At 39.2% G+C, this 20204-nt stretch overlaps 2 protein-coding genes across 7 annotated transcripts in view; one reads left to right on the forward strand and one right to left on the reverse strand.

The window, feature by feature from the left end:
* Positions 1–935, reverse strand: part of Lactb2 (lactamase beta 2) — a 34063-nt gene extending 33128 nt beyond the window's left edge. Inside the window, exon 1 of one of the 2 annotated variants that reach the window (XM_085677345.2) lies at positions 753–935. In XM_085677345.2, the coding sequence (XP_085533471.1) occupies positions 753–874 (122 nt within the window). In that variant the 5' untranslated portion in view covers positions 875–935. The remainder of the gene's footprint in view (positions 1–752) is intronic. The other variant, XM_048420763.3, reaches the window with a different exon arrangement.
* Xkr9 (XK related 9) overlaps positions 497–20204 on the forward strand; it is a 30936-nt gene continuing 11228 nt past the window's right edge. The window contains exons 1-3 of one of the 5 annotated variants that reach the window (XM_048420755.3): positions 497–679; positions 5557–5677; positions 8890–9520. In XM_048420755.3, coding sequence (XP_048276712.3) covers positions 9249–9520 — 272 coding nt within the window. In that variant the 5' untranslated portion in view covers positions 497–679; positions 5557–5677; positions 8890–9248. Of the gene's footprint in view, positions 680–5190; positions 5336–5556; positions 5678–5698; positions 5843–8889; positions 9521–16661; positions 16729–20204 lie in introns of those variants that run through there. The other 4 variants (XM_048420754.3, XM_048420761.3, XM_048420758.3 and 1 more) reach the window with 4 other exon arrangements.

Below are 20204 nucleotides of genomic sequence, written 5' to 3' on the forward strand. Positions count from 1 at the left end.
AGGGCAGCCCAGCTCATACACTCTGATGCTTCATTTTCTAACCCTCACAAGTGTACAGGAAGTCCAAAGGACCTGTGCTTGACCCTGGCCTTGTTTATTCATCTAGGCTTAACCTTTTGCCAGCTTGAAATATTTCCATTTCTTTACAGTCAGCTGCTTGTAGATTTCTTTTACTCGAGAAGGGTAAATACAGTAGAGACTTCAGACGCAAACAAACTATGCTTGCCATACGCAATCAGAAGCAAAAAGTAAAGGGAGTTAGTTTCTCCTACTCATGGGCTGGGTTGTTCTTTCAGTTTTACAGACTTGGGTTGAATTTTGGAAGTAAAATTCTGCCCTCTACTGTAAGGAAATGGCTTCAGCACTGTCACAGATTTCAGGAAGGAAGTCGCTGGGTAAAATACAAACAGAGAAGCAAATACTGTAAACTTTTGGGGCACGGGGGTAAGGGCCTTGCTATATGACCCTACGAAGTCTGAAAATGGCTATGTAGACCAGGATGGCCTCGAACTTGTGGCCACCCTGCCTGCGGCCCCTCCTGCCTGTGCATTTCAAGCACTGGATTGCAGGCGTGCACCAACACACCGGCTCCCGTAAACTAACTCCAGGAAATCCCAGTTCAACACGGGCACCCTGCGGGCAGCCAGACAGCAAGCAAACCGTGAATTAGAACCGTAAGGTCTGTGCTTTGCTTAGGTTTCGTCTTCCGCGGAGCTCGGGGACCTCGCTGGCGGCGGGGAGGGGGCGTTTACCTGCTGCCGGTCCCCACCAGGTACGTGTTGGTGCCTTGCAGGGTCATGGGACCCGGGTTACAGCCCAACACGCGCACCACCCGGCTGGACAGCCGCTCGATGCGCTGCAGAGCGGCGGCCATCTTCAAGCCGGCCGGCGACTAGACTCCTAGTCCCTCCGTGCACTGTGAGCCCTAGGCCCCGTGTGTCGGGCGGCGGTCACGTGACACCGCGGGAGGCGGCCCGAAGCGGATTGGCAGCTGGCGGGGGCGGGGCCTTTGTCACGTGACGGCCCTGGCCTACCATGCAGCGGCGAGAGGTCGTTCCGGGTGGCTGTGGCCCGAGTCTGATGAGGCCTGACGGGGCCTGAGCAGCTCTCGGAGCCCGGTGTCTCTTCGGACTTTGAACTCAAGTAGTCCGGCATCTTCATGACATTAGTTCACTGGAAAGTTAATCTGTGAAGGAAATAAGGGTTGGCAGGTATGGGGGGTAGTTACTGAGTCCCAACCCAGGAAGGAATGGCAGGCCAAGTCTTAGGCAGTGGCAGGGTGTGCAATTGAAGAATAACTTACCTTTCACAATAAATGGTGGAACTGATGTCCACCTAGCATTCCTACCTGAGCATTCTTGCCAAGAGCCGCTCCCAATAAATAATCTTTTTAAATCTTCAACACACACACATACAATGTTTGCGTGCACACCTGTAGAGGCCAGAAGGCAACTTCAGGTGTCATTCTCTGGACGCCCATCTACTCCTCACCAGCCTGGAGTCGCCACTTAGGCTAGACTGGCCAGTTGTTCACAGCCGGGAAATTCCCGTCTCCCCCCTACAGGTATTATAAAAATGTGACACCATGTCCCACATTTTTATGTAGGTTCTGTGGGATCAAACTCAGGTCATAGTATTTACAAGGCAAACTTTTTACCAACTGAGCTATCTCTCCAGTCCCCATTAACCCTCAACTCTTAAAATCCCATGTGGACCCTAACACTTTATCAGGCACAATTTATCCCCATTTTATAAATGTAAAATGGAGTTTGGAGAACCCAGTTCTGTGTTTGGGTCTCTTTCTACGTGTTTTGCATCAATGCATGATCCCATTTTTGGAAATTGGAGGAGCCTGCCTATCTTCCTCTCTATTCTACCCACTTGCTCAGGGAAATAAGTTGCTTTTGTATCCAAGGTGAAAGTGACTTATTTTCTCTGTAGTGAAGTATCTTCCAATTGACAAGTATCAACTATTGTTTGAAACTTTAAGAACTTGAGTTCTAAGTTACCTCCAAGAAAATGCCCAGATTTTATGCTCGCCAGTAATGTGTATAACCAAAGAGATAAAGAACATGTCCACTACCTTAGCCTACGCCTTTTAGAAATAATTGAGAAATGGACATTTCTGATACTTTGGTCTGACTTTTAGGATAGTCATTTTTAATCATTCGTTCTTTGCAGAAGAAATCCCTTTGTAAATTGACAACTCAATATTTCAGAGTAGTTGAAATTTTTTTTGCTATGTGGGATAAGTTTCTGTTCTGGGTGTCCAGAATGAGCTTAATTTGAAAACTGTTATTGAAATTATCCCATGCCATTTTGTGATGCACAATATATCCTGTGAAGAGGGCTTGGGGTAAACCAAGTCGTTCGTATCAGCTGGTTTCATCCTACTAATATTCATTTATAGCCAGTATGGGTGATGCCTACTGAAAACAGCAACCCCGGAGCTCTCTGCATAGCTTGCTGGTAGCTCGGTGCTCTAAATTCTTTGTGGTTTAGCAGGTCAGAGCCGTCCTCCACGCTGGGGTGGGCTTCCCGGTGATGCAGCTGCTCCCGAGTCCTCCCTGATTCTTGTAAGTCACTCCTCACCTGTACTCCTGCTGGCAACCTCAGTAAACAAACAAGCAAGCAAAAAGTCCAACTCATTGATTGTTACTTTGGACTATTGAGTTGTGCCTTCCCAGGGAAAGTCAGTCACAACATTTTTTTTCCAGAACAGTAACCTGACGGAACCAAAGATGAGTTGGGGAGTCATGATGGTCCTGGTTATGGGGTAGCAAGGCATGCAACCTACACTGAGCAGCCTGAAGGGGAAGTGTCCATGGAGGAGGTTCCAGTACAGCTGTCCTCCTCCATATGGCGTATGTGAATGTGCCTTTTTGCTGTGCTAGTGAGAGACGAGCAGTTAGAGTCTGTTAGCTAGACAGACAGGGAGAGGGGCCATGGCTAAGGTAATAAAGAAAGGGGGTGAATTTCCAAGATGGCCATCTTCTTCCTCACCTTCCTGACAGCCTCAAACAGCTTGATGGACTTGTTCAACAAGGTCAAGGCCTGCTCAGGACACGCCACACACAGTTCTGGGCCAATCAATCATTATAGCTTTATTTAAACAGACCAACCCTGAATTAGGAGAGAAAAGCTCTTGAGAAACTTGAAAACCCACAAAGGGAAGAGACAGGATTTTTCTTTCGCTGAGTGCCCCTACCTGCTTTGCAGAGGGTCTTTTTCTCTGTGTGTCTGCTGCACGTGTGTCTCCTCACCCTCAATAAACACCTTCCTTCAACTGCTGAGTCTGTCGGCAGCACTTGACATTTCTCTGCCGCCGCCCGTTGAGGTTCAGATTTTCCTGCTTTTTATTTAGTTCTTTCAATGACAGAGAAAATGAACCCGATCGACACCCTGGACTCATCACGGGTGCTTATATATCTTTTTGCTATAGGTCGTGAGATATGCACCTAAGGCTGAGCCGTCAGGATCTGGACTGTCCACAGGGGGAATCTTAACATGGTGACCTTTTCTCACCCTGTATGAGAGATAGCGTGTCTTCTTGTTATGTCAATAGTTACATAGCCCCTCCAGCAAGTGCTGAGTCACACTACCAAGACTGAAAGCTCTATGCAGAAGAAAAATCTGGCTGGGCAGTCTGGGGAGAAATCCCAGTGAGGCTGTCCTCCTCTGTGGAGTATGCAATGGCGTGCCTACTTGATGAGTGGTGATCCTTTCCTTCCCCTTAATTTAATGTAATTAATTAATAATAAATTAATTGGATTAATTTCATGTAATCCAGTTTGTCAGATCTTGGGTTTATTTCTTGTGTAGTCCAGTTCAGAATACCTTACATCTTGAAGTGTTTTACCTGTTTTCTTCTAGCGATGTAAAGGTCTTAAGTCTTATATTAAGAGTTTTGATCAACTTTGAATTGATTTTTTATGCGGACTGAAAAATATGGATCTAGTTTCATCTGTTTGCTTGTGGAAATCCAGTTTTCTCAGCACCATTTTTTTTTCTTTCTTTGATTGTTTTGTTTTTTTGAGGTAGGGTTTCTCTGGGTAGTGCTTGCTGTCTTGGAACTTGCTCTGTGAACCAGACTGGCCTCGAACTCAATGACACACCTCCCACTGCCAGCCAAGTGCCGAGCTTAAAGGTGTGCATCACCCCCTTCCAGCTCAGCACCATTTGTTAAAGAGACTGTCTTCAAGTTGTGCTGCAACTGCGAGTTTAATCCTAGGTTATCTATTCTAGTCATTGGTCTGCTTTTGTGTGCACACAACCCTGTGTTCACTGTTATGGCTCTGTGACATAGTTTAAGATCGGATATTATGATACCTCCAGCATTGCTCCTTTGACTTTAATGATGGGTTGCTCTGGGAATTTTAGGACTTTTGCCTAATTCTGTGGAGAAATCATTGGGCTTTGGATGGGAATGCATTGAATTTGTAGACCATTTTTTTTGGCAACATAGCCATTTTCACATTTATATCTACCTATCTGCTTCAGGAAGGTTTACAGTTGGTAATTACCCACCTACTGGGGCATGGCCTCTTACACTATATACCTGGACACCCCTGCAGAGTCCGGCCCCCCTGGTTCCCGTTTGTTCATTCGGATTGTTTTGGATCCCATCTCCATTCACTGTTCAAACAGAGAATCCTAATTTGTAAGTTTCCCCCTAAATAAATAACTATCTCTCAGTTCTGAGCTAGTGTGGGATTTCTTTTAAGCGTCCGATTTCTCCACCATCCCCTATCCATGAAGATGAGCAGTCTTTCTATCTACTAGTGTTTTAAGAATTTTATTGTAGAGAATAGCTGGAAGCTTTCTCTGTCTCACCTGGGCCCACTGGACTGTTTCTCTCCCACCCTCTGGTCCCCACTGCCACTTATAGAATAATTGATCACTCAGAGGCTAATATTAATATAATTGATATTATATTGCTTTGGCTTCGACTATTACTGGCTAGCTCTCACTTAAAAATTAACCCATTTCTAATGAAATGGCATTACCTCAGGTGTTCTAGCATACTGTTCTTTGGGCTACTCGATGGCATCTCTCTAGACCCCTCTCTTCTCTCTCTCTCTCTCTCTTTCTCTCTCTCTCTCTCTCTCTCTCTCTCCCCTTTCTCTCTCTCTCTCTCTCCTCTCTCTCTCTCTCTCTCTCTCTCTCCTCTCTCCCCCTCTCTCTCCCTTTCTCTTTGGATTTCCCACCTATCTAGTCTATCCTGCCATAGGCCAAAGCAGGTTCCTTGTTAACCAATGGGAGGAGTACATACTCACAGCTTACAGAAGGACCTCCCACAACAGTAGAGTTCATTCAGCTTTAGTTCCTTGCTTAGGTTTGTTCTTAGGCATTTTATTTATTTATTTATTTTGAAGCTGTTGTGAATAGGATATTCCCCTATCAAATGGTATTTTCTTAACGATTAAATGATAAACGTGTTAAAGCTTGGAGTCTAAATATAAATAAGGAAACATGTGATTTCTCCTCAGTGAGGGATTCTTATCAACAGACTGGAGTTTTACATGTGACTAACAGGTGATTTTGGTTTCATTTCAGTATGTGATCCAAAAGGATTATACATTTGCTATCCTGGTGTTCAGTGAAGAAATAAAATCCCTGAAATGAAGATTGTGAAGAAGGGCCATTGAATTAAAGAAGGCTTTTGGATTTGTCACCAGTAAGTCTAGTTTTACATGAATTAAGTTTGATTGATTAAGTGAAACTTTCTTAGTTTTATTTTTTTTTTAAAATAACTGCTTTATTGCCTAGTGATCGTGTACTAGGGCAAAGGTTATATATTTTGGCTGGCAGCCAGCTAGCCATACAGCTGAACATTAAGTCGGTAAGTAGAAGGCACATTTTGTAGGTGGTGGTGTTTTTACTCGGGTGACATTGGGACAGTGGTCAACTGTGGAGGGAAAGATGGGCTATCTGTAAACAAGCTGTAAAACTACAATTATCCAGAGAGTTGTGGGATGTCTTTATAATGGCCGCTCCGTTTATTAGCTTGCCGTGTAGATTTGCTTCCTGTGGGGATCTTGTTCTGTCTGACTGAATCAATATTGTGAACATTGCTATGTTAACAAATCTATTAAGAAATGTTCTGATAATAATACAGGTTTTGTTTCATAGAAATGACTCTGCTTTGTAAAATGTTAACAAAAGCCTGTTAATCATGTTTTAACTTAATCATGTCAGGCAAAGCGAGTTCTCTTTAGCGATGGGCTGATAGAAATATACACAGACTGCTTAGGTATAGTAGTCTATAACCAAGTAAGCTACTTACGTTAAAAATCTTATGTGACATTTCAGCTCAACTACGACATTTTGGTCAGCTTTTAATATTCTGAAATCATCTGATTATAGTTTTGCTGGGAGAATCTGGGAAATGAAATTAAGATTTTTATTCTTGTTTCATAAGTAGAGTACAATTCTAGGATATAGTACAAATCCCTCTAGGATTATCCTGTAGACTTTTAAACTTACTGCATATACGTGGGAAATACTATGAAACAGTAGGTACTAGTTTGGGTGTGTATGTTTTGTAATTCTTTCCTTTCCGGGCTTTTAGAGTACTAAATGTTTTTATAGAGAGTTCAGGTACACATAGAACACCACAGACTCATCGGATTACAATTCGCTTAATCATACTTTTAGAGACTGAAGTTCAAGATGAAGGAGCCGATAGGGGCGGTTTCTGGAAGTGCCTGTTTCCTGGCTCTAACCTCTATCCTCACATGACCTTTCCCCTGCTGTCCTTTCCTCTCCTACCCCTCTCCATTTCTCTCCACCCCCATTTTGAGGCACTGAGGATCAAACCCTGGGCCTCCTGCCAGGCCAGTTTTCTCTGCACTGAGCCGCATGGCCAGCCCTCCTGAGACTAGCCATCCTCATCAGCCTCCAAAGCGGATACCTTGTTTTCTCCTTCAAGTTCCCCTCTCCCAATAGGTCATACTTGGGAACCGGGGATTCGATATGTAAATCTGGAGGAGAAAAAGTTTAATCTGTAGCATATGGGAAAGAATGGTGAAGAAAAACACTCTTCTGAAATGGCATTTGTTCCTCAGATAAAATTACAGTTGACATTTAAAATTTTTTTTATCATATTTCCTCTGTGTTGCAAAGCTCTGAGATCACATCATGGAAAACAACCTTTTCAGTTCTTGTTAAAGAAAATTAAGCCAGAGTTGGGAAACACAGATGCTTACACAGACAATCAGGCACACAGCAAATAATAACCATCATTTCTTGAGTCCCGTGTGCCAAGGGCTTACCTAGGGGGTTCTGTGGGTTGTATGGGTTATCTTTTCTAACCTGCCGGACAACTCAATAAGGCAAAGTTTAAGTTTCTCCATTTGTGATTTATGAAATGTTTTATGCAGCTTTATACATCTAGGCAAACAAAAATCAATATCAGATCAAACACTTACTGATAGTAAATGATAGGGGAAATTTATTTTACTATAATTTTAGTCGACATATAATTTTTCCCTTTATTAAAGATGAAAGAAAATTTCAGTAGTGATGAGATGGGTGTGCTGGTCTCTTTTTACATATGGAGTTCAAGCTTGCTGACTATCTGGCACTGCAGTATAAAGAGCATCTTCAAGTTTTTGGAGTTGATAGATGTTTTACAATGGTCATTGCTGAGAACCCCACTTTGCAACACAGTACAAAATGGCAGAAATATGGTCAGTCACATTTTAGTACTGCTGCCCTGGTCCCAAGCTGAAGCTGCTTAGCTATTTTTTTGTTGTTGTTGTTTTTAGTGAAACTCTAACACTAATTTTTCAAATCAAACACTAGGAAACAACAAAATCCAAAGAGACACGAATTTGATAGTTACATGCTAGGGAGTAAAGGTAGAAAAATGCTCAAAGATCTTTGTTTTCTATAATTAAACCATTGCTACTACATGAGCACCAAACTTCATATATATTATTAAAATGTTGCAGTTCATAGAAAACAGTAGTCTCAAATCTGAGTGGACAGAAACCTGGATTTTTTTTTTTTGTGAACTACTGGCAATTAGGAAGAACAAAACAAAAATGCTTGAGCCAGATAAGTCTTACTATCAGACTGCATTCAGAACAGTTCTACAGTAGGGATCATAATATTAATTATGTTGGTTGAGTTATCTCTCTAGCCCTGTTAATGTAGTTTTGATGATTGTTTCCACAATGCCTATGGATGTTGACCATTTTAAATATGTTTATCGACTAGTTTTATTCATTCTTTTAAATATAATTAAATTCATTAGCCCATTAGTTAGATAATTTGTTGTTTTAATGCTTAATTTTTCTAGTTATTTTTTAATTATAGAGTCTAGGCACTAGCCCCTAATAAGTTTTCCTGTTCCTCCGGCTGTGTCTCCATTCTAGGGTGCTTCCCGCCCTGTGAAGTTGCACTTCAGCCTCACTCTGACCTATTGACAGTTCTTGCTCTTATTTCCCGAGGCTTTGGAGTCCTTTTCAGAAAGTCCTCGCCTGTCCTGTGCTTTAATTTTTCTTCCTACAGTCTATTAATTTCAAAGATCTTACAGCTGTGGCCCTGTGATTTCTGGGTCCTCTAGTCTGACCTATTAGTATACATGTGTGTTTTATGCAAGGAGTGTGCTGCCTTTGCTACTATGGCTCTGTAGTGTGATTTGGAATTGGGTGACATTTAGGTAGTTTGCATTTTTTGCCAATATAAATGGTCTTATAATAGATATTTTTGTGAGAAGACCTAGTTTTAAATGATAAGTACTTCAGTTTCAGATGACATGATCAACTAGTAACTTTTCCAACTATAAAATGTATATTTCATCTACTTAGAAACATAAGATCATAATATCATGGACCAGGCTTTATCATTAAGAGTTAGAAACATGTTTTTGTTTTATTTTAGACATCGTTATCTGTATTGAAGATCATGATAGAAGAGAAGATACCACGAAGCCTTCTTGTACCACTGGATCTAGATTAGAATTTTTTAAAAGAAAGTTAAAATTATTTACTTTCGTTTTAGTGTTCCAATTTTATAACATTTTTTTGTTTTGGTATTAGGGACTGAATATGGGACTTTATGAATGTTAGATAAACACTATATTCCTGAACTCTATCCCCACATTCTTTTCTCTAAGTAGACTCAGAGAGTAGAAATTAATTCAGTGCTAAGCTGCAGGATAAACTAATATTCATTCTGGTATTTCCCCCTATTTTTGTATCTGAAAAGGAGTAGCTAACCAAGAGCCTTAGTCATTCATAATGAAATATACCAAATACAACTTTGCTATGTCAGTTTTTGGCATCATAATCTATGTAACTGATTTAGTTGCAGACATCCTCCTGTCTGCTAGGTATTTCCATGACGGACAATATGTTTTTGGTGTTTTAACATTAAGCTTTGTGCTTTGTGGAACACTCATAATCCAGTGTTTTAGCTATTCGTGGTTGAAGGATGACTTAAAGAAAACAAGACAAGAAAACGAGCATTCTTTTCTTCTGCTCCATTGCTTGCAAGGAGGAGTTTTTACAAGGTGAGTGTGTCTGTTTAATTCCCAGCACTGTTATTTTATCCAAGCAGAAGGTCCGTTTTTGAAATTTACATAGTCAAATGTACAAGGTTCCCTATTTGCAAGTAGGGTACATGTTGCTTGCTTTCAACCATCAGTTTTAATGTACATCATAGTTGAACTCTTAGACCTTTTCTGGATTCATTTAGTAGAGCCCCCTCTTTCCGTCGCTGACCCCCCTCTCCCCGCTCAGTTACCAGTGGTGTGAATGAGAGGCTTAAAAGTCTCTGTGGTATTGACGAAGCATCCTTTAGGAATATGCCCAAGAGTGGTGTAGATGGATCTTTAGGTTGATCTATGACCAACTTCCTGAGGAACTGACACACTGTTTTCCACAGTGGTTGTACAAATTAGCTCCCCCACCAGCAATGGATGAGAGTTTCCCTTTCCCCACACCCTTGCCAACATGTGCTTATAGTGGTATATTATTTGTATTTTAATAAATAAAACTTGCCTGCAGATCAGTGCAAAGCAGCCACACTAGTGAGCCATACAGGCCTGGCAATGGTTGCACACACCTTCAATTCCAGAAGCCACAGTAGTTAGCCATAGAGGCCAGGTGGTGGTGGTGCAGGCCTTTAATCCCAGCACTGGAGAGGAATATAAAATGTGAGGAGACAGATATCATACTTAGTCTCAATCTGAGGATTCATGGAGGCAGGATTGCCCATTTTTGGTCTGAGGTATAGGTAAGAGCTAGTGGCTGGCTGCTTTGATTTTGTGAATTTCAGGTTGAACCTCAATATCTGTCTCTGGGTTTCTATTATTTGTGCTATCATTTGTTTTATTGATATTGGCCATTCTTACTGGTGAAAAATGAAATCTCAAAGTAATTTTAATTTGCATTTACTTGATAGCTAAAGAACACTGAACATGTCTTTAAGTGTTTCGCAGCCACTCAGGGTTCACCTTTGGAGAACTCTCTGTTTAGTTCTGTACTTCATTTTTAAATTTGTATTTTTTTTTTTACTTTCTTCATGGTTTGTTTTTTAGTTCTTCACATATTTTGGATATTAACCTTCTATCAGATGTATAATTTGTAAAATCCCTTTCGCTTTCTGTAGCCTCTGCTTTACTCAAATGATGTGTTCAATATTTTCCATACAGAGATTTTTAGCTTCACGAGTTCCATTTATTAGTTGTTGATCTTTGTGCCTGTGCTGTCAGTAACCGGTTCAGAAAGACCTTCCCTGTGCTAATGGGTTCAAGCCTATTTCCCAATACCTTTTCTATCAGATTCAGTGTATCTGGTCTTATGTTTAGGTATTTGATCCATTTGCAGTTAAGTTTTGTGCATGGTGATGAATAGGGATTTATTTGCATTCTTCTCCATGCAGCAGCCTTCAGTTTGACCAGCACCATTTGTTGAAGATGCCATTTTTCCTTCAGAGTGCCTTTTTGGTTTCTTTGTCACAAATCAGGTATCTATAGGTACATGAACTTATATTGGGTCTTCAATTTGATTCCATCAATCAGCATGTCTGGTTTTATCCCAACACCCTGCTGTTTTATTACTTATAGCTCTGTAGGACAATTTAAAATCTGGCACTGTCATACCTCCAGACATTATTTTACTATTCATGGTTGTCTTAGTTATCTTTTTTGTGTGTTTCTATATAAAGATGAAAATTGTTTAATTTCTGGGGAGATTTGTACTGTAATTTTGGTGGAGATTGTGTTGAATCTGTAGAGTGATTTTGGTAGGATGGTCATTCTCACAACATTAATCTTACTAATTTATGAACATGGGAGATCTTTCTATACTGTGATACATTCAATTTCTTTCTTCAATGTCTTAAAGTTTTTATTATACAAGTCGTTCACTTGTTTCGTTAATGTTACCCCAAGATGTGTATATTTTTGAGGCTATGGACTATGCTGCTTCTCTGCTTTCTTTCTCAGTTTGCCATTTGTATACAGGAGTTTTCTGTGTTAACTCTATAGCCTGCTACTTTGCTGAAAGTTTATCAGTTGTAGAAATTTCCTGGTGGAGCTTTTAGGTTTTTGAAATCTATAAAATCATAAAACCTGCAGATAAGATACTTTGACTTCTTCCTTTCCAGTTTGTATTCCTTTTATCTCCCCCAATTGTCTTATTGCTCTAGCTAAGACTTCAGTTACTATATTGCATAGGTAAGGAGAGAGTGGACAACCTTGTCTTGTTCCTGCTGTTAGTGGAAATGTTCTGTGTTTCTCTCTGTTTAGATTGATGCTGCCTGCGGGCTTGCTGTAAATTATCTTTATTATGCTCCTTGTAAATCTTTGGCATCTCTAGTTTCTTCAAGACTTTTATCATGGAGGGATGTTGAATTTTTGTCAAGGCCTTTTCTTTTTTTTTTCTAACATCTCTGGCCACCATTTTTTCAATTATTGGCACTCCCTCAATTATTATGACATTGTAAAATACCCAACACTTCCCAAATGTTCACTAGAAATACAGAGTGCCAAAATATTGACAATTTGCCATCTGAAAAATATCAAATATTATAGAATGTTATAAACAAAGTAATTGTTGTATACACACAGAATGATAATAATATGCCATCAAAACTAAGTTGAGAGGATGAAATAGTTATTAGCAATGCAATTAAAGAACTCTTATGAATCATATGTATTATTGTGAAGTCACTGAGTAAAAGTGGTACTTTACAAAATCATTTCAAAAATGGCTATCAAATATTATAAGATTGATATTTTTATTATAAGATTGATATTTTTATTATGATTGATAAAGGCCTTTTCTGCATCTAATGAGAATGATATATTTTTACCTTTCAGTCTGTTTATGTAGTGGATTGTGCTTATTGATTTAGGTATGCTAAACTATCCCTGTATCTCTGGGATGAAACCCATGGTGTATAATCTTTTTGATGTGTTCTTGGATTCAGTTTGGAAACTTTTTGAGAATCTTTGCTTCTATGGCACAAGAGATATTGGTCTATAATTGTTTTGGTTAGATCTTTGAGTGATTTTGGTATCAGAGTAATAGTGACCTAATAGAATTATGAAATATACCTTCAACTTCTATTTTGTAGAATGAATCAAAGAGTATTTGAGTTAATTATTCTTTGAAGGTCTGATAGAATTCTACATTGAATCAGTCTGGCTTTGGACCTTTTGGGGTTTTGAGAATTTTAATGACTGCTTCTGTTTCACTAGAGGTCTATTTAAATTGCTTATTTGATCTTGATTTAACCTTGTTGGGCTAGATATATATCAAGAAATTTACCAGTTTCTTTTTGGTTTTACAGTTTGGTGCAGTAGAGATTTTAAAAATATGTTTCTAATGCATCTATGAATTTCCTTCATGCTTGTTGTAATGTACTAATTTTTATCTCTAATTTTATTAACTTGGATCTTCTCTCTCATCTTTTAGTTAATTTGGTAAGGGTTTGTCAATCTTATTGATTTTATTAAAGAGTCAACCCTTCATTTCATTGTTCTTTTTATTGTTTTTTTAATTGATTTTTTTCCCTGAGTTTGAATATTTCTTGCCATCTACATTTTTGGGTGTTAGTTATTCTTGTTGTCTAGATATTCCAGGTGTGTTACCAGGTTACTAATATAAGATCTCACTAATTGTTTTAATAGTCTTCTTTTTGAATTGATTTTACTGAGCTATACATTTTCTCTGCTCCCCTCCCTGCCTCTCTCATCCTCTTCAACTCTCTTCCGTGGTCCCCATGGTCCCAATTTACTCAGGAGAGCTTGTCTTTTACTACTTCTCATGTTGATTAGATTCATGTTTGTCTCTCTTAGGGTCCTCATTGTTGTCTAGGTTCTCTGGGGTTATGATTTGTAGGCTAGTTTTCTTTGCTTTATGTTTAAAAAACCACTGATGAGTGAGTACATATGATAATTGTCTTTCAGGGTCAATATGGTGTTTTCTAGTTCCATCCATTTGCCTGCAAATTTCAAGATGTCATTATTTTTCTCTGCTGTGTAGTACTCCATTGTGTAAATGTACCACATTTTCCTTATTCATTCTTTGGTCAAGGGGCATTTAGGTTGTTTCCCTCACTAATTTTTTTCAACTATGAACTTGCTTATTAAAACTGCCTTCACTGTGTTCCATATGCTTGGGTATGTCATATTTTCAATTTAATTCAATTAAAATTTTATTTCCATCCTCATTTCTGTCTTGATTTTTTTCGAATATTTTCCAGTTTTAATCCATAGAGCTCAGATAGGATGCAGAATGTTATTTCAAGTTTCTTTTATCTGCTGAGACTTGCTTTGTGTTCAAGTATGTGGTCAGTTTTGAAGAAAGTTCCACGAGGTGCTGAAAAGAAGTTATATTCTTTTGTATTTGGGTGAAATGTCCTGTAGTATCTGTCAGGTTTATTTGATTTATGAAGTCAGTTATCTCCAGCATTTTTCTGTTTAGTTTTTGTCTTGATGACCTCTCAGTTGGCAAGAGTGGGGTATGAAAGTCTCTCACTGCTGAGCGATAGTGGTGCATGCCTTTAATCCCAGCACTCAGGAGGCATCCAGATCTCTGTGAGTTCGAGGCCAACCTGATCTACAAGAGCTAGTTCCAGGACAGGCTCCAAAGTCACAGAGAAACCCTGACTCGGGGGGAAAAAAAGAAGTCTCTCACGATCAGCATACGAGGGTCCATATGTAATTTAAGCTGTAGTAATGCTTCTTCTATGGACTTGGGTGCCCCATGTTTGGTGTACACATATTTATAATCACATCCTGTTGGTAGATTTTTTCCATTAATGAGTATATAGTGTCCTTTTCTATCTTTTGTGATTAGTTTTCGTTTGAAGTCTATGCTTTCTGTTAAAGTGGCTATACCTGCTTGATTTTTGGGTCCATTTACTTGGAATATATTTGTCCATCCTTAAACCTCAAGGTGATGTCTATTCTTGATGTTAAGATGTGTTTCTTGGATAAAGCAGAAAGATAAATCTTGTTTTCTAATCCAATTTGTTAATCTGTATTTTTTGTTTGGGGAATGATACCATTAATATTGGGCATTTATCAATGAGTAGTGTTTATTAATCTCTGATATTTGTTATTATGGTGCATTTTTCTCCTGTTTTTAATTATGTCCTGACGTTTATAAGTTCTTTCTTCTTGGTTGTTTTATCCTCTTCAGACTGAAGTTCCTTTTAGCGCTGTCTGTAGAGCTGGATTGGTAGGTAGACACTGCTTACGTTTGGTTTTATCATGGAATGTTCTTCATTCTTTGTCAAATGTGATAGTTTTGCTGGCTGTAGCAGTCTCAGCTGGCATCCAAAGTCTCTTAGAGTTTGTAGAACGTTTTTACAGGCCCCTCTGGCTGTTAGAGTTTGCATTGAGAAGCCGGTGTTATCCTAATAGGCCTTCCTTTATATGCTACTTATTCTTTTTCTCTTGCAGTGTTAGCTTCTATTTAACAGTGAGAACTCCATTTTGTTCTAGTTTGTTCTACTCTGAACTATTACCCACAATTTCCTGAGGCTGGGCGCTAACCCCAACCACATTGTACAGGTGTCTAGTGAGGTCAAATCACAAATATTTAATCCTCTTCTGAGTGGTTTGCCAAGAGTAGTGTGGGCTGCCAAACCACACAACTCCCTGGCAGGCTGGAAGTGTACCACTGTGGAAAATCCCTACCACTCATCCCATGTTACATTATGATTGGGTGGTACTCAGGAACTGTCTCTTTGTGGGGTTTTCCCCTTAAAACTGGCTGCTGCCCTCGTCTTGGGGACATGACCTCTGCTGCCTCCCTATAAGTTTTTCTAAATAAATTTTTGGTTTACTCAAACCTGATCTTTTGTGGTGGATTATTTCCAGATTTGTGGACCCTAACAATACCGTTTACTACCCCTTTTAGTTGTTGTTCATCCATTTAGTGTTTTGATTATTGTGTGCCATGGGGACTTTCTTTTCTGGTCCTGTTTATTTGGTGTTTTATATGCTTCTTGTACCTTAATAGGTGCCTCCTTCTTTAGGTTGGGGAAATTTTCTTTTATGATTTTGTTAAAAATATTTTATTTTGACATGGATTTCTTCTCCTTACTTTATTCCTATAGATTTGGTCTTTTTTATAGTGTCCCAGATTTCCTGGATGTTTTGAACCTGAATTTTTCTGAGATTTACCATTGTTTTGACTGAGTTTACACTATCCCTAACTCGTCTTCAACACCCAAGATTTTCTCTTCAATGACTTATACTTTTTTGGTGCCTTAGCCAGTGTTTCATTGCTATGAAGAGACATCGTAACCATCACAACTCTTATAAAGGAATGAATTTAATTGGGACTTGCTTACAGTTTCAGAGGTTTTGTCTATTATCTTCATGGTGGGGAACCTGGCAGCACTTGGCAGATGTGGTAACTGAGAGTTCTACATTTAGATCTAAAGGTAGCAGGAAGAGAGAGAGCACTGGGGCTGGCTTGGACTTTTGAAACCCCAACACACACCCCTAGTAGCACATTTTCTCCAATGAGGCCACACCTTCTAATCCCCCTCAAGTAGAGCCACTTGCTGTTGGCCAAACATTCAAATATATGAGCCTCTGGGGGCCATTCTTATTCAAACCATCACTGTTGGGAAGTTTACCTCTGGGGTTTTTGTTTGTAATCCCAAAATATTTACTTATTTTCTTTCAGTTTGGTTTTCTTTAGTGATTCTATTTCTTTGTTAATTCTACTCTCATGTTTTGAATTGATTTCATTCTTTTATTCAACTGTCTGTGTTTTCACAGACTTCATTAAGGGAGTTACTCATATTCTCACTAAGACATATTCATAATTGCAATTTTGTCTTGTATTTCAGCTATACTGCCTCTTTCAAGGCTTGTTGTAATAAGGTGACTGTTGCTGGTGTAGGCATCTATCTTGTCTTGGCTATTCATGCTTGTACTTTTGCATTCAGGTCTAGGATCTTGAGTTATGATGTTTGATGTGTTTCTTCGTGTTGATATCTGGTCTTGCTATTGCTGTTTGGGTGTTCTGTTCTTCGGTTGTTGTTCTCTGGATCCTAGGCCAATGTGGTAGCTGTCTGGTCCTTGGGAGGGAGTGCTTCAGTAAGTTGGTGAATGACAGAAAGGAAATGAGATGGGAGGGGTGGTAGGAGAGAGCTTGAGGTAGGGATTGGGTCAACAGAGAGAGTTCCCAGGAAATGGAGGTATGGGGAAGGAGGGGCTCTGGCAGGCAGACTGCAGTAGGGCAAAGGGTAAGTCTGGAGCAACAGAGATGAATGGGTAAGGTCAGCCTGGGTCAGTCCCGAGAGGTGGAGTCCCCAGGGAATGGAGATGAGGTGGGAGGAGGGCTCCTACAAGGGGCTGCTACAGGACTGAGTGTGCGCCTAGAGATATTGTAACCAATGTTGTTATTCTTTATTCCAAACAGACATAACCATTTTTTTATAGCTGATTAGTCAGATGAGCAAAGGTACAAAGGTTCTGTATTTGAAAGTAGCACAAAGGTTACTTGCTCTTTGCTATTGCTCTTTGTGTGAGTCATTGCTGTATTGCCAGAAATTTCCAGATTCATTAATACGGTATTTTCATTTAATAGGTATTTTACTGTGTTTAAGAGAGACAAAATGTGGAATGAGGAATTTTTTTTGCTTTAGGGAAGCTGAAAAGATAGTATTTTAGTCTGTTCTGGAAGTGCACATTCTCAATTAGATGCAAAGGGATGAAGCAGAGGTTAGTGTTGATAGGCAAATAGATCTGTAGTAGGCAAGATGTAATGCGTGGCAGATATAACCAATAAGAGTTATAGAGTTATACCAGGTCAAAAGATGTAAGGATTACACCTTGGGAGGCTTATTTTTATGCTAATATTTTTCATTAGAGTGCAATTTACTGTGCTTCATTAAGTAACTTTCATACATGTATATCATTATACTTTGCTTACACTCATTTGCCCTTCTGTTACCCCTCTTGTCCCTCTTCCTCAGCTTCTCCCACCTAGTAGTCTTATTTCTGTTGTCATGACTTTTCTATGTTCCGACTTTCCATGTATGGGAGAACCCTTGTGATATTTGTCTTTTCCCCACCTTTTACATCCTTTGTCTTTCGGTCCTTTTCGACTTTGACTTTCTCCCCTTGACTAGTACCCTTCTTTCTTCATGTCTCACTGTCTAGGGTTCGGTATATTAGACAAAATATGACACTTTTATTTCTTGAGTTTGGTTTCTTTTGCTTACATTATGGTCCCCAATTCCATCTATTTTCTTGCAAGTGGTACAATTTCATTCTTTATACGAAGTAAAATGACAAAGGTCGTGAAAGGTATCTATGTTTATGTCTCTTTACACACAGAAGAAACTTGAGAAGGTCCACATGAAGCAAATAACAATGACTCGTGGTTGTAGAGGAGGGGGAGGGCTAAGCAGTAGGATCAGGAGATTAGTCACAATGCAGCTTTAAAAATGATGTCAATGTTTGTCTGTGTAAACAGCTAAATGAAGCACAGAAAGAAAAACCACTGAATTATGTTGGCTGTTAGTGAAAGACAAGTAACAAAAGTTCCTTCATTTGTTAATCTCTATTTTTGTAATCCCTTAGTCTAGGAAGTGGAGGACTCCTGAGACAAGTAGTGAGAAGTGGGTAAAAGTAGAGCAGTTTGTTAAATCCACAGGTTTGTCTGGGCTAAGTATTGAAAATATGGCATTTTCTGAATTGTAGGGCCATTTCCTTAAAGAATAAATGGTGTTTGTGTTAGTAGATGGATGATAAGGAATATTTCAATGAATTATTTATTAGGTATATGTGCCTATTGCTTCTAAGTGTGATATGCTTTATTTAACATGGCATACAGATATAGAAGTGTTATTCTATTGTGCCAACTCTTTCTATTTTTTTTTTTTTTTTGAGATGGGGTTTCTCTGTGGAACAGCCCTGTCTGTCCTGGAACTTGCTCTGCAGGCCAGGCTAGTATTGAACTCACAGAGATCCACCTGCCTCTGCCTCCCAAGTGCTGGGCTTAACGGTGCGAGCCACCACCGCCTTTGTTATGATATCATGATGAGTTGGTTCTTCTGTCATTATAACATTCCCTCCGTATCCTTAATAATCCTCACCCAGTCTTGGTTTGTCTGGGATATCAGTATAGGCAGATCAACTTTTTTGTGTGATTTCCTTTGAAACTATTTGTGTTTTATGTGCAAGTATTTTGCTGGTCTCATAAATTTGTATCTTTTAAAAAGATTTATTTATTTTTATTTTATGTGTATGCACGTTTTCCTACATTATGTCTATGTTCTGCGTGCCTGCTGTTCCTGCAGAGCCCAGACAAAGGTGTTGGATCCCCTGGAACTGTAGTTATTGTTGTTGTGAGTTGTCATGGAGGTACTGAGAATTGAATTTGGTCCTCTGGATGAGCTGCCAGTGCTTTTAATCTTTGAGCTATTTTTCCTTCCCTGCTCTTTTTTTTTTTTTTAAAAAATAAAATCTGACAGCCTCTTTAAGGTGGAGTGTTTAGCCTATTTCTGTTTACTGTAATTATTAATATGGTGTTCCTCTGGCTTACCTTATTTCTGATGAGAAATCAGCTAATGTTTTCATTGTTTGTGTAGAAGATAAGATGTTTATTTTATATATATTGAGCTCTGAGCAATTAAGAATGATGTGGCCCTGAGTGTGTGTCTTTTTTTATATTATTTTTTGTGTGGCCTCATTAAACTTCATGGATCTGTAAACTGCTGTTTTGATGAGGAGGAAATGTATTTTTACCAATATTTTTGACTTCCTGTTTTCGATTTCTTTTTTTCTGGGATTTGAATTCTACACGGTGTCTTGAAGTTCATCTCATAGGTCCTCACCTCCCTGCCCTTTTTTCCTACTTGATTTCATTTGGTTTCTATTGAGCTATTACCTTTGTCTGGTGAGGCTCCCATAACATTTAAAATAGTCTGTGTAACAGACTAGATGGCTTGTAAGTAAAAATAATTCACAACTTACAGTTCTAGAGGCTGTGAATTCTAAGAGTAAGGTCCTGGCAGGTTACAGTCTAGTGAAGTTGTCTTGTTTTAATGCTATGAAGAGACACCATGACCACAGCAACTTTTATAAAAGAAAGCATTTATCTGGGGCTGACTTACAGTTTAGAGGTTTGGTCTATTATCACCTTGGCAGGAAACATGGCAACACACAGGGAGACATGGTGTTAGAGAAGAAGCTGAGAGTTCTACATCTGGATCCACAGGCAGCAGGAAGAGAACCACTGGGCCTGGCTTGGGTTTTTAAACTTCAAAGCCCACCCCCAGTGACACAGGTCCTCCAACAAGGTCACACCTGATCCTTTTAAATAGTGCCACTCCCTAAACACTTAAAGTTATGAAGCTATAGGGACCATTCTCATTCAAACTACTATAGAGATCCTGCTTTCCCATTTTTAGTAGCTGCCTTCTAGTTGTCTAGCTTGTTGGTAAGAGGGTAAGACACTCTTTGGGGGTCTTATTTATAGGGCATCAATCTCATTATTTAGTTATTTCTGAAACACCCTCCCCTATACATTACATGGAAATTAGTTTTTAATATATATGAATTTTTGGAAACTCAAATATTCAAGTTATAGCACCCATCTTTAGTTCAATGATCTGTTTGGTTTTGGCTAAATTTACTGTTAATTCTATCCCAGTTAATTTTGATTTCATGTATATTTTACTTGTAGAAAAGTTCAACTAAACACTCTATTCAA

This window comes from Myodes glareolus, chromosome 16 (genome assembly GCF_982192425.1).
Source record: "Myodes glareolus chromosome 16, mMyoGla1.1, whole genome shotgun sequence".
NCBI lineage: Eukaryota > Metazoa > Chordata > Mammalia > Rodentia > Cricetidae > Myodes > Myodes glareolus.